The following is a 14,691-nucleotide window of genomic DNA, read 5'->3' as shown; positions in this document are numbered from 1 at the left end:
GGTACAGAAATGTAAATATCAAAATAACACTGCATAGTCTTCAGTGTATAAATTAAATATAAATTAATTCTTATAAAAGTTGTTCAGTCAAAATCACTGAGAGATTTTTTTCGTTGACAGAAGTTTTCTGTTAGTCTGCTTTTACTTTAAGAATGCAAGCACAGATCCAATATACTAATACACGTTTTCTTTCTCAACTGTTTACATTAAGACACAGAACTAATCAATGGTGTTTACTAGGATATTTACCAAGCCGCACGTTGATGTAATATGGTCTGTATTTGTTCATCCATGCACAAAAAAGCAGAAGAAAGCTCAATTAGGTATTAGGACGCTGTCGATGTGGCTGTCTGCATGCGCTCTGGATGTCTGAAAACATCTCACAATCTCTCGACAATTCCCTCAACTATCCAAAGCTTCTTATCGTCCCAACACGTGAGTTTGAATGAAAATGCACGCATTGGCGGTAATTCATAGACAGACATTAGTGAAAATGTGGACAGTGTTAAAATAAGGTGCCTATTTATACTACAGATATCATTATATTATGTGTAGCATCGATACATTGTACACCCCTTATGCTCAGTATTGTTTTGAATTCGCTCTAATAAAGTAAGACATAATCTAAGCTCAGTTTATCACTCTGGATCACATGTGAGCTGTACAGGTCTGTTAAGAGGAATCAAAAGAATCACATCCGGCTAGGGATGTAACAATAACAGTAACATCGATTCAAATATGTGACAATTCAAATCGGTTGAGATGTCAAACAAATCGCGATACAAATGGAGTAGGAGTTTATATGAATGTATCTCTGTTATATACATATACAAATTATTGTCTAATTTAGATTAAAAAAACTACTCATCATGCTGCATGTATGCTGCATCTTCGTTTGGATCATGACTTAAATCCAGTGGTTGTCTCTAGTTTTACATGGAATGAGCACAGACAAAGCCTTAGTTTGTTCATACTAAGAGATTTCTTTTACTTGTGTAACGAAGTTTTGTTAAATTTCAATTTCACAAACAAACTTGCAGCAATAGCCTAATAAAATTACATCTTTTCATTTACTGTATAATGTAATGTATTCAATCTCATTTTGTTAAAAAAATTAATGAGAAAAACGAATCGTGAATCGAATCAAATCGTGAGTTGAGTGAATCGTTACATCCCTACATCAGGCCAGGTCAGAAAGTGCAAAAGGGTGCAACGGATCTACTTAAACATGCGACTCTAGTCTCTTTCCTCTGCTGACAGGTTGTAAAACTATTTCTCACTGTAAACCGCATTCCCTCTCTTCAATCATTTCCTCCTTTTTCAACCTCTCCAGAAAAAAGATGGGAATGAAAAAGGTGTGGAAGTCTAAAGGTTTTGGGTTTGAGTTTGAAATTGAAAATATGGAGTCTGCTGTAAGTTACTGTATAATTCTTGTAGTCATCATACCAGACTCGGTGTCAGTATGTCCCTTGGTCAAATATAACACCAATAAAGATGAGATTCTTGACAGTTCTGAAATATATAATGCTAGGCTTAATGCTAAGAGAAATACCACATGAAGCATGCTGTGATTTAAAGGTCTGAGTTTAGGTCTGGCTGCTGTAGCACTTTGAAGGATTTCCCTTCCTCATTCCAGTCGGACTGACCCGTGGCACCAGGCCTGAAAGCATAATCATCTGAAGCAGCTACACATTACTGCTGCAATAATCGACAGCATGGGTTTCTTTTGATACCAAGGACCCCTTGCAAAGGAACCCCATTCTTAAAACATAAAAGAAGTTATGTATTTTCATATATAAAGACCCATTTATGCTTGATATTAATTGTGAAAAACAGTGTTTCCAAAAGTATTTAAATATTATTGCAAATAATAAAATAGTACCTTTTGTCTACACACTTTTAGAGTCTTATTTACATAAATACTTTCACAATCATTTACAAAACAAACCAAAGGTTCAAATCATTACTTAAAAGCAGTTTTACGTAGGAAACTTTGACTTTACAATCCTAATGAAACATAAGGAGAAACTCACATAAAACAAATGAAAATTGGGTGTAAATCTATGTATTTTGCAGGGAAGTAGAGGTGAACTAAAAAAAGATATTTATAAAAGAGGTCTCTTATGCTCAACAACTTATTTTTGATTAAAAAAAAAATACAGCAAAAACAGTACAGTAAAACTGTAAAATATCATTATAATTTAACATTTCTTCTTTAATATTTATTAAATGTAATTAAGCCTGGAACAGCAAGGCTGAATTTTCAGCAGCCATTCCTCCAGTCGATCATTTGTAATAGACTGATATGGTGCTCAAAAAACATTTCTTATTATTATCATCATTGCTGAAAACATTTTTTGTGGATAATATAAATACAGAATATCATTTGTTTCATATAGATATCTATTGTGACATTATAAATGTGTTTAATGTCATTTTAATTAAAGTATTTTATTTAAGTTTTTTTTATGACTCCAAACTTTTTAACAGTAGTGTGTATTTTGTACAATGTTTTCCCCTTGCAATTTTTGAATTTCTACAGCAATTCTCCTGTAAGTAAAGTAAACAATACTGTTAAATTAAAATTCTATTCTTCTATACATATAGAAGACACGTATATAGCATTCTATACATTACTGCAGCAATTCTCCAGTGTAATTAAACACCACCGTGGCCATGCTATAGATGCGTGGGAATCGGCAGGATTACACAACAGCACTCTACACCAGAGACACTGAAAGATTCATCTAATAAACATTTGATGTTGCCAAGGGACAAGAGAACCGCAAAGGCCAACATTCTAGAAGGCACTGAATCAACAGCCGGGGATACCTAAGCAGGCCGTAGTATGTCCCGTATCCTAGCAGCATGCATCCAAGACACTGCCCAAGGTGTTGGCTGGGGCCTGACTGGGGCCTGACTGGATGCTGACCCTGCAGTATGTGTCCGACAGAGCTGTTGTGCTCAGCTTATCTGGCTACAGATAAATAATACCACTGGACACTCTCTGGATATCAACCATCTAATAACATATGCACACACAAACACAACTCTGAGGAAGTTAAAGATTGAAATACTAGAACCCTTCAGCCTGACAATCTTTCAGCCTGACGAATCAGAGCCAAATCTCCTACATGAACCTACTCCATCCACTAGATTTTCAACTTTCATATACACTATAAAGCATAGTATCCATATGGGATCAGAACCAGTGGAGGCGTTATGCTATGTTTAATCTTCTAAAATGATTTTATCTTAAATTTCTTCATTCATTTGATTGCTGACTCACGCCTCCTTTCATTCCTCCCATGAACACATTTTCCTTCTGCCCTACATTTCAGAACAAATGCTTGTGGCTTTTCTGCATAAAAAGTGGAGAAATTGAGTTTTTACCCAAGCTTAGGGAGCTGTTTCCACTTGAAACCAAATGTGGTAAACTTTCCATCAGAACAATGGCACACTGGACAGACGAACGACAAAGCACAGAGATCACGTAGCCGACACACACACACACACACACACACAAGTAGCTGAGGCACTAATGTCTCCCTGGCACAAACGCCTTGGAGCTTCTTGTCAGTAAGTGAATAATGCTCTTTCATCAACGCCAGCGCCGATCTGGCTCAGCATTGGTCCACACATCACCATGTAGACAACAGTCTGTGCATCCAAAACACACACACAGAGGGAGAGATAGAATGCTTTCTGGTCTTAAAACCTGATTAAGAAATATTGTTTTTCCACAGAAAGGCATTTAGTTCACAGCAGTGCCCTTAGCAACCCACATTAGTGCATTTCTACCATACCATTACCTGAAGCATTCACATCTGAAACACCTCAGGGGTGTGTTTGTCAAACCCGAGAGTAAAACACTCAATTAGACGCATGCCTCCAGGGCCCAGAAACAATCCAGACTTGAGCTGGGTAAATATGAGTTATGTTTCCCGTGTGGAGCACTGAATGTTTTGCCAGTCACCATGACTGCAGAACTACACTCTTTTCGGAAATCTACAAGAAACTCTAAAATCCCACACTCCTAAGGCAACATTGTCAAAGAAAACTTGAGAAATTGCTGGGTACTTGACCCCTAATACAGCATAATCCACAACCTGACCTTAACCTCTGAGCAACATTCCACTGTGAACATACTCTGCAGCAAGGATGCAACCAAATATTCAAGACTGGGACCGAATGTAAAATGTTAAAGTTGTGATGAAAAGGAAGTAGACACAGATAATTTCTTTGGAATTGTGATGTACATCCCAATTTAACAGACTATTAAAAAAAAAAAATGTAAAAAAACAACAACTGTTCTTTCCATCAGTTGTTGATTGGATGGAGGCAGACCTAAATGCAAGCTTGGAGTCAATTATACAAAAGGTGTGGGTTTATGTGGACAAAATTATTGGAGTAATCACCAGAGAAAAGTCTGTTCTTTCTCTGGAAGAATGAGTTATGTCATTTTGATTTTTAGATTTTTAGAAGGCACCCACAGATCCACAGCAACTATAAAAAGGTATCCACAGAAGGATACATTTTTCCCACAAACATTAAAAGATGTGAGCATAAAAGGTGAAAGAACCTCATGACCCACATTATATTATGTGTTGTAGTCTAGATTCTAGAACAACAGGTTTATTAAATTACTGCACAAAATGTAATTGGAAAAAATATGGAGACTTCAGGATTCATTACAGCAAATCTCATACAACTCATGGTGCATGATTCCTTAACAGAGAGAAGAGAAAATAAACAAGATGGAAAAGTATAGTTGCAAATTGCCAGCCTCTCCCTACACACAGGGACGCCCAGGGGAATGGATAAATCATCGCTGTTAGATACATCACTGGCCAACACAGCATTCCAGAAGCCGGTGCTCGCGCTCGCTCACACACAGACACACACACACAGACACACAAGCTGGGCTGGAAAGGGCTGGAAATAAGTAGCGGCACGTGCAAGACATGCAAGCAGTGACAACTCACCATTTCTTTGTGCATTCCACCATGAGTTCCTGGTAGGAGGCGACGAACTGGAATTTGGAAGCATGTTTCCCAACACGCTGCAGTCTCTTCCACACCGAAGCCATGGTTTTTTCCTCTTTAAAGAGCTGATAGTTTGTTTAAAATACTGTCGTGTTCTGACTCCACCCCCTCACAAATCCTTTCCTTGGAAAAGTTCTCAAAGGTATCTTTCCAAAATCGGCTTTTGTGCATTCATTGATCTTTAAGGTGTATAAAATCAGGTAGAGGAATGGAAAAAACACGTAGATCCCTTGCCATCAAAACATTAGTGTGGATGATCGCAGATCTGCAAGATGGCATGAAATGTTAAATCCAACGGGGTGATTGACAGCTCTCACAGAGCTCATTCTGTACAGTAAATCCCTTAAAATACGCATAAGCAGTGCATGGTAATCCAATATTCCTCATTTCCATGTGTCAATAAACCTACAGAGACAAAGAGGGAGGTGGTTAGACCTTGGTGATAAAGGTTGTTGCACCAAAAGAAATCTATTAACTCATTTATCTTTGATTTTCAGATAAATGCATTAATTATCTGTCAGTTTCAACTAATTTTACCGAACCCCATTCTTAATTAAAGCACTGATTCATAACAGTAACAGAAAATTCCTATCAGTAATCGGTGTAAGGCAAATGGAAAGTGATGGTATCAGGAAACAGAGATTTGGCTGACTTTGTTTATTTGTGCAACCAAATTTCATAGTCAGCCAGATTAGATCTTGTAGACCAGTTACACATTTTCTGAAGACCTGGAAACTTTGATACTGTATATCAAAAATTATTGGTGCATTTTATTTTGCACATGGTAGAATGCAGTTTCTATATACATAACATATTTAAATCAAAAGTTTTATATTTTCCCATTTTTGTTTTGATTATGCCACTCACAATGCTTCATTGGATTGTAATTCTTTCTTTATTAAAGCCTTTAAGTACAAAGTTTTATACCTTTTTTATGCTGTCATTCATCTCGTATGTAGCTGGATTTGTTCCTGCTTTTTAATGAAACTTTTTTGATCCCTATGGGAACAATTATTGTGAGAACCAAGGAAGGTGGGCATTCTAGTGAAAGGATGACATAATATTGCCTAATAACAATGTTTATATATATATATACATTAAAAAAAAACATTGTCAATTGTATTGTGTGTGTTTAATTTAAAAAAAAAAACACTAAAAAGAGAGTCCAATCAGGAATTACATTGAGATGCAGTCAGGGCTAAGCAAGCCACCTATTACCCTTCATTATTTTGACAGTTGTGCAAATATTTAGTACAACAGCACTTCTCTTCTTATTCAGTAAATATCAAGCAGACTGACAATCAGTTTGTTTCCTGTCTTTCTTTTTTCCATTCTGTCAGACTTTACACAGTTGACGTTAAAAGTACAAAAGTTGTCCTGGACTATCTAAAAATAACTCATCCATTTCTTTTAATTTCGCTCACAATTGTTGCTGTTCAAACATTCACGAGATGATAGTTTTATATTCATGCAGGCTTCTAAAAACAATTCATATCCTCATGCACACACAACAAACTGATGAACTGTCAGTGCTGTCAAACTGACTACAGAAACTTAAGATAGATGTTCTCAAGTTACTGGTAAAATATCTTCTTTAAAGTCACAGTGTTTTTATAAATACGTAGCTTTAGAGACCATTACAACAATCGATAATGAAACCCCTGCAGTTGCAGAGACCATTTCACAAACATCACTAACTTTACATTACATTAAAATCCTTGTCGCATTCCGGCACTCACCGCGTAAATAATGCAGCAGCAGCAGTACCGGCTGAACGCGCCCGTTGCGGCGGGAGGCGCGTGGCTGCATTCAGCCCTCTAGCGAGCCAAAGAGCCGCTCTGGCTGGATATTCCCATAGAGTTCCGATAGCAGCCTAGGCTAACCTTAGCCGGGCAGGCTATCCCAGGGAAAAGAGCGGCAGCGAAACAGAAATCCCTTGGATACTCAGACGTATACCGGTAACAACCAAACAAAGGAGCTTGAAGCCGAGAAGCAGTGGTCGTTTTCCCAGTCGAAAGGAGGAAATTCCAGCGCTGTTTCGTATTCACAAACTCAACGAATCAAGACTCCATCATTTTCCTCAACAATCCCACATTCAGTCAAACATCTGTGCCGAGTCTCCGAGAAACGCCCCAACACGTCTCTCATTGGCTGGGGGCCGTAAATAATTACATATTCATGACATTTCTTAACGCTTTTGTTGCCAGGAAGCGCTCCTATTGGTCGAGAGAGACATCTATCAGAGCTCTTTAACCCGCCTGTTTGAGCAAGCATACTGAGTTGAGTAGGAACACAAATAATGTAAACCTCTTCTATGCGTTAAAAGGTATAAAGTGTATTAAATATGAGTGTTGTGAAAATATGAGGCAATTCAGATATCTGGAATATTTATTATCACTGTAGGGTTTGTGAATAATTAAAAATGCTAGAACAAAACAAAAAACTGTGAAAGAGATATTTTTAAACAATGTATTTGTTACCTAACGTAATGTTATATTCAGTGTTATTTTAAAACAATCAGATCAGTAATCCAGAAAAAAAGTTTTCCAGAAAAAAAATTGGAAAAATGAAGTGAGAGAAACATGGAGAAAGTTTGTCCAAGAGACAGTCTGATTCCAGTGCCAAATGGCAAAAAGTTAAAGTACTTATTTTTCTGTCTGAAGAGAAACCAGATTAGAACTTTACTTTCTCTCTCTTCCTGTGTGTGTCCCAGCAGTAATGTGAGTGTGTTCACTGGCAGTGAGATAAGCAAGCATACTGTAAGTTAATCACTCCCTCATGCTCTGGCACGGACACATGGGCACAGCCGTGGGTGAAGACAAAGAAAGGAGAGAACAGTGATGTCACCCACAATGGAAGCTTTTGAGCCTCAGTCTGCAGAGAGAGACAATGACATCACAGAAGAAACTATAGAAATGTAATGCTCCTCATTATGGCTAATTAAATGCTCTATACAGTTTCTTCTGAACCCTTTATGAGGAAATCAATGTTCAACAATGAGATTCAGAGTCCTTAATGAAATATTTTGAAGTGTGCTTGATAAACATCTGTTGATGAGTTCGGTATTACAGAACTCTGTTCATCTGTCTGTGTGTGTGTGTGTGTGTCTGTGTGTGTGCGTGTGTGTGGGCATGTTTTGTGACATATCAGGACACAACTTTGTATAATGACATGGGTATGACAAAGGTATTACAAGGAGAGGGTGACTTATGAGGACATAACCCATGTCCCAATTTTTTAAAACGCTTATAAATCATACAGAATTAGTTTTTTTTTTGAGAAAGTAAAAATGCACAAAGTTTCCTGTGAGGGTTAGGGGTAGGGTTGGTGTAGGGCCATAGAATATACAGTTTGTACAGTATAAAAACCATTACGCCTATGGGATGTCCCCACTTTTCACAAAAACAAACGCGCGTGTGTGTGTGTGTGTGTGTGCGTGTGTTTGTGTGTGTGTGTGTGTGTGTGTGTGTGTGTGTGTGTGCGTGTGTTTGTGTGTGTATACACTCAAATCTAATCGCTGTGTTGAAGACAGAGTTGTTGGATAGAAGATTCTGTAAATAACTCCAGATGAATGTCCTCTACAAATAAACACAAGCACAGAGAGCAACCTCAACATACAAATTATAGTTTATTCAACAATATTTACAGAAGACCATATACAAACAAAACTTTGAAAAATCATAAACATTAACAAAGATGTGAACTTTGGAAGTATATAACTGATGCTAAATATTGTGATATTTTACTCTCCGGGAAAAATCGAAATAATGATTATGCATGAAAGGCTTTGCCAGCATAAAAATAATTACTGACATGTTTTTATTCTATTGAACTTTATATTATTATTATTAGTAGTAGTAGTAGTAGTAAAGTAGTAATAAATGTCATAAAATAATATTTCATTTTTATTTGTCCTTTTATTAATCGTTTTATTAATATTACCTAAAAACATGTGGGGTTTTTTAGGTAATAAAAAATCTTTGATCTGAAACACAAGTTAGCCATAGATGGATCTATACTGGCTAAAGATTAATTTGATTTGAAATATTTTGCTGTCTGTAAGTATGACACCGCCTCCTGCTGCACTTCAGATCACACAGTGACCTCTTGAGACCGACAAAGGGTTTCCAGCGCTTCCCAGGGGTTAGCAAGGCCTGAAAGGGTCAATCCATCACCACACCTCTGAGATTTCACACTGTTCGGTCACCTCTGGAGGAGGACATACAAACATGTGTGTTAGTTCTTGGTGCCGATTACAGTTGAATATGCTTGGGATACCTTGTAGATCATCTGATTCAGTGGTATATTTTCAACCTTGTGCTCTAGCACTGGATAATGGAGAACAGATGGGAGTTGTTCATTCGAAGCAGACATGGCAGCTTTATCTTTTCTGTGCTCTCTGATGAAAGAGTAACCCACAATACTAAGCTAAGAGTGCATGCTTAACAAAACCTAAAATTGGTTGTGACTACCAATTTTAGCAATAAAGACAAAAAGAAGTCAAGATCTGGCTTATATATCAATTTAGTTTTATAAACCAAAATGCAAAATGACGTTTTTTTGAATCAAGACTGAGACAAATGATGGCTCACAGAAAAAGAAAATTCTGTTCCAGAAAAAAAAAAGAAAATATTTTGAAAAATGGACTGACCAGCATTTTTCATATAATAGAAGTAAATGAGGATCTGGGCTGTCAATGTACCATTTATACAAATAATTTATTGTATAAAATCTTTATCATTTCATAAAATCATAATCATCTCAATCTAAATCATTTAAAATCTTTCATTCCACTGCATGCATCCATTAAAATATCATGAATTTATGGAAGTCTGCTTATGGAGATGTGCAAATGATATATGAGAGCTGCAGCACAGGAGGCATAATGAGGCGGGAGATAAAAAATGACAGAATGCTCATTTTTGAGTGATATATCGCCTTAAAATGACCAGTGTCTTGAGAGACAACAACAACAAATGATACTGAGCAAAAATGTGTATACACATATACACAGCTGATGCTGAGTCAGACTCTGCTTTGTGGGTGAAATCATAAACATCACATTATAACTGAGTTTGCATAATTTCTGGAATGTGCAACATACACTAATCAGAAAAAAAAATGTGCAGAAACAACAACTTCTGAAAAGACCTGCCAACATGCCTGCAATAAAACATCTTTATGGGTTGTATGGCATCATTCATGCCTTATAAAACATATGTGGAGTCAATGCATGACCCATAAAACAACCCTCCTCTAAAGGGCACCTTGTAATCATTATGCTGCCTGTCTGATATCTTCCGCAGTGGTGCGTTCAATCTGTGGGCAGTATATCAGGATGGGAGAGCAGGCTGTTATCTGCCATGAGCAACCCACACACACGAGCACACAAACACACACGCAAATACACGTATGTTCTAATAATTGCTGACAGCCACACAATGAGTTTTGGCGATTTTCTCTGCCAACAATGCAAAAGTGCAGGAGAATGAAATTCTGGGGAGAAAATTTGAAGAGGAGTGTACAGAGATTGTGATGTACTGTAGCGTTTATAATGATAGTTTTTACTCTGGAGTGCATTGATGTAGGCAGGATTTGGCTCTAGTATGGGATGGGCCAGTAGACAAAATGAAAATTATTAGCGAAAATAAAAAAGTTTTTCCTATCTCTTTTGCAAGAGCACAGCTATTAGCACATTATATTTTCAGGGATATTTCACATGTTAAGGAAGTGTCCATTTGTGATTGGATGGGCCAGTGCCAGTTGCCCCACCTAAGTACCAGTGTACTGAAAAACTTCAATAAGATGAAGATGAATAAGTAAAAATGGAGGTGAAAGAAGGTGTTAGAAGCAACAAAGAAAAAGAGAAAACAATGATTTTTTATTCATTTCTAGGCCGCTGACTTTAAGACAGCATGTGATATGACAGGAAAAACAAAGGGGCGATGGCAAAATGATCTTCCTGCTGATACTGTGTGTAGTTAGGCTCTCATTGCATGCAGGTGAAATAATAAAGGTGTTTGTGGAGCTGCTGGAGGGCCGAAGGGAGAACTTTGGAGATGGTTAGTTTATGGGGATAAAATGAACTCCCTACAGCAGGACAAATGCAGTGTCAGCTTATTCACTATTCACTATTGGTGTAATGTGTGAACTGGGACAAGCGTCTGACACAAAGAATGTGTGTGTGTGAGTAACTCAGCACTAAAGTATGAAGAACATGTAAATGGGGAGAAACAGCTAGATGTCTACCCACACATTCATTCTCTCTCATGAAGAAAGTTCACTACCTGAAGCAAATCCACAGAAACGGAAAAACTTCTCATCAATCCACCCCCCCCACACACACACACACACTTCCTTATCTGTGTGTGTAACTGGTATTGCCTACATTATGAAGACCAATGTCCCCACAAAGATAGCAATGCCAGTACTTTTTGACATTTGTTTCCAAAAATCTAAAAATGCTGAAAGATTTCTTTGAGGTTTAGAGTAAGGGAATAGAAATTAGAGTCTGTACAGTATAAAAATCCTTTCTCCTATGGAATGTCTGCAGAAAAGATGGAAACCATTGTGCGTGTGTGTGTGTGTGTGTGTGTGTGTGTGTGTGAGTGTGTGTGTGTGATTGCTCTACTCTTAAAGTAAATGAACTATACGCTTACATAAATGTTTTAATTCATGCCAGCTTAGGTCTGTAAAAAAGCATTTATGTTTAATTCATTTTTGCAGATAGCACAATCAGTTGATAGTAATACATGCATGCATACATACATACATACAGTACATATATATTTTTTGAATATTTACTGCTGTATCCTGCTAAACCATGAGTGATGGCTCATCTATATAGAGTCAACATCTCAAACAAGCTCAGCTGCTAATGAAGTCCCTGTCTTTGTCTGACTGACTACACAAATCATAAAGCTATAAAACCGTTCACTATGAAAGTGGTTGTATTTCATTGAAGGAGTAATGGCTGAACATTAACACCCTGTAAATCAATTCATCAAGGGAATGCCAAGGACAGAGACTTTTCCAGTCCTGTTGAGTTTCCAGTATAGCAACATGGAAATACTGAGTGACTCCTGCCGTTACGAGTGAATACTGCCATTACCGCATATAGAGAGAGTGTGTTTGCAAATACAGCTTACAGAAGCTGTTATAGAACCTCAATCTTCTAGACAAAATATTCATACACAGTCAGTAATGAATGCTTTGGACTTGTGGCCCTAAACAAAACTGAGTCTGTCGCTCAGGCTTTTGTGCCTTTGCATTGGCTTAAGTTTGAGCCTTCCTCTTTTTCCACTGGACTGCTGCGTCAGAGCAAGTATAAACTGATTATTTTATTACACTGAACAAACAAAAGTCACTCTGGAAGATTTCATAACTTTGATGAATGTAAAGTCCTCTCTCTAGCTCTTTTCATTTATTGTCATCTCTTTAGTCTCTGTGTCCCATCTCCATTCACACAGAAAATCCATCTGTATCTCTAGGAAATAATGCTCTAGGAGAAACTATAAATTTACAGAAATATATTTATCATTTTAATGTTAAAAAAAATGATAATAAAGAGGGAAAGGGGTAGAAATAAAGAGTATACCGTGTATAATATCCATTTATAATATCTGTAAAGTTGATTTAATATGGGCACTTGAATCACTCAAATGAAATCAGATCACAAACACATTGGACATGTCAGATAATTATGTCACACGCTTCATTATACATGTCAGAAACATCATGTCAGGTACATTCAGATGGACATTTCACCATGTTTTTGTTGTGCATTGACTCTATTTGAACCTGAAATAGATAAGGATGAATGCAGCTGTCAAACTCATGTTAATCCAGGTCCTGAGGCTGACACATTGTCCTCTTTTCCACCTTCGCTAGCTGTATCTGCTCCTTTAGATCTCCAGCTGCTGTCTGAACACAGAGAAGAGCAGAGAGGCATCAGAACCGTTCAAAGGAAGTTGAAACACTTGATCGGTCACATACAGATATGAGTATTGTCCATGATTGCATCTTTCTTCACACGTTTGACCATTTACTAGCTGCAGATATCTTTCTTCTGCCTAGGAGGACTACTATCTGAGCAGAAGCAGAAGAAGGCATACATATATATGTGTGCAAATACTAGCAATAGAAGTCAATGAAAAAATCTCCATCATGAAAGAAAAACGAACATTTGTGTTCTCAGAAAGATGAAGCATCAGGGTGTAATATCTCCATGTGGTGGTCTCTGTTTGCCAGAGATCCACTTTTCTCAAACAAATGCATGCCTTGAGGGCTTAGGACGGAAATCAGAATTCATGGTCATCCAATGTTTTTTTTTTTTTTAATGTAGAAATTCTGCATGTCCCTCTGCTGCAGTTACTTCAGATAAGTTATAGGGTCTTGATCACTTTATAACAAACTTATAAAAAGGTCACACTATCATGTTTTTGCTATGCAGTTGATGTAAGATTTTCTTTTAGGGGCCATTCACACAGAAGGACTTTTAAAAATGTGTGGAATCTAAAAGAACGGAAGGTCGGACATATTTTTAAAAGCTGAACTTTAAAAACATGATGCTCTTTCTAAATGCTAAGAATCAGATAGAGTCGACTCAAGAGTCTTCAGACCAGTTTAAAGCAGCTTAGTAGAACACAAAAAATTTTCTGTGTGAACTGACCACTAACAGGTTTCTGTGTGGGTGCTAGGCTGTTAAAAGGATGTTCACACAAAAAAATTTAATTCTGTCACCATATCACTCACCCTCAGGTTTGTTCCAACACGAGTTTCTTTATTCAGTTGAATACAAAAGAAAATATTTTTAAAAATGTTGATGACCAAACAGTTGACGGTAGCCATTGACTGCCATAGTATGAGGAAAAAAATACTATGGAAGTGAATGGCTACCGTCAACTGTTTTTTATACCAATTTTCTTCAAAATATCTTGAGGGGATTTAGCATGTGTTGGCCATTCACTGATCGCTTAGAATGTTACATTATACCTCTCATTGCACAACGCTGATGCACCAGTTATGCACCAAAGTGAAATATGGTTGCTTATTTGCCATCCCTGTATTTCTAGTATAAGTACCAGAAGTAGATGTCTTTGCATCTGTCAGAGAGAAGGCTATATATAAGGTATATATACTAAGGGGTCATTCACACAGAACATGTTTTTAACATTTCACTGCACTGCTATTCCATTGTTTTCTCATATACGGATGCATGTATTGCAACGCTGCACTTGCATCTTTTGACAACGGCATTCTTAAAACACAACGCTCAAGTTAAAAGAAGCTCAACTTTTAAAAAGATGCTTTTCTAGACTGTTTTTTTTTTATTCCATTGACTAGCTTCTTGCCTTTCAAATGCAAGAACTTGTTCTGAATAAAATGGTCCTTAAGACCTGATCTAGATCCAGTGAATAGAGTAGATATACATTTCTATGTATTTGCAATCTATTGCAATCATGAGCAGAAGAAAAAAAAACACCTCCTCCTAAATTCCAACGTGTCCAATGAGTGCCAAAGAAAGTAGATGTCACAATGCATGCCAAGAAAAAATGGATGGGGGTGTGGGCACTTCTGGAGAACACTCTGAAGCAAAGAAACAAATGTGAATGGAAGGATTTTTCCTGCAAAGCACACGGCTTTT

The 14,691-nt window shown here is 37.2% G+C and overlaps 1 protein-coding gene across 6 annotated transcripts in view; it reads right to left on the bottom strand.

Annotated features, from left to right (window-relative positions):
• LOC113095727 (EH domain-binding protein 1-like) overlaps nucleotides 1–7,168 on the bottom strand; it is a 118,975-nt gene extending 111,807 nt beyond the window's left edge. For 5 of the 6 annotated variants that reach the window (XM_026261070.1, XM_026261071.1, XM_026261074.1 and 2 more), the window contains exons 1-2: nucleotides 6,785–7,168; nucleotides 4,986–5,450 (exon numbers count right to left, since the gene is read on the bottom strand). In XM_026261070.1, coding sequence (XP_026116855.1) covers nucleotides 4,986–5,089 — 104 coding nt within the window. In that variant the 5' untranslated portion in view covers nucleotides 5,090–5,450; nucleotides 6,785–7,168. The remainder of the gene's footprint in view (nucleotides 1–4,985; nucleotides 5,451–6,784) is intronic. The other variant, XM_026261076.1, reaches the window with a different exon arrangement.
• Between the last annotated feature and the right edge of the window lie 7,523 nt (nucleotides 7,169–14,691).

This window comes from Carassius auratus, unplaced genomic scaffold (assembly GCF_003368295.1).
Source record: "Carassius auratus strain Wakin unplaced genomic scaffold, ASM336829v1 scaf_tig00215779, whole genome shotgun sequence".
In the NCBI taxonomy this organism is placed as follows: Eukaryota; Metazoa; Chordata; class Actinopteri; order Cypriniformes; family Cyprinidae; genus Carassius; species Carassius auratus.
This window is presented reverse-complemented; position numbering and strand designations above follow the sequence as displayed.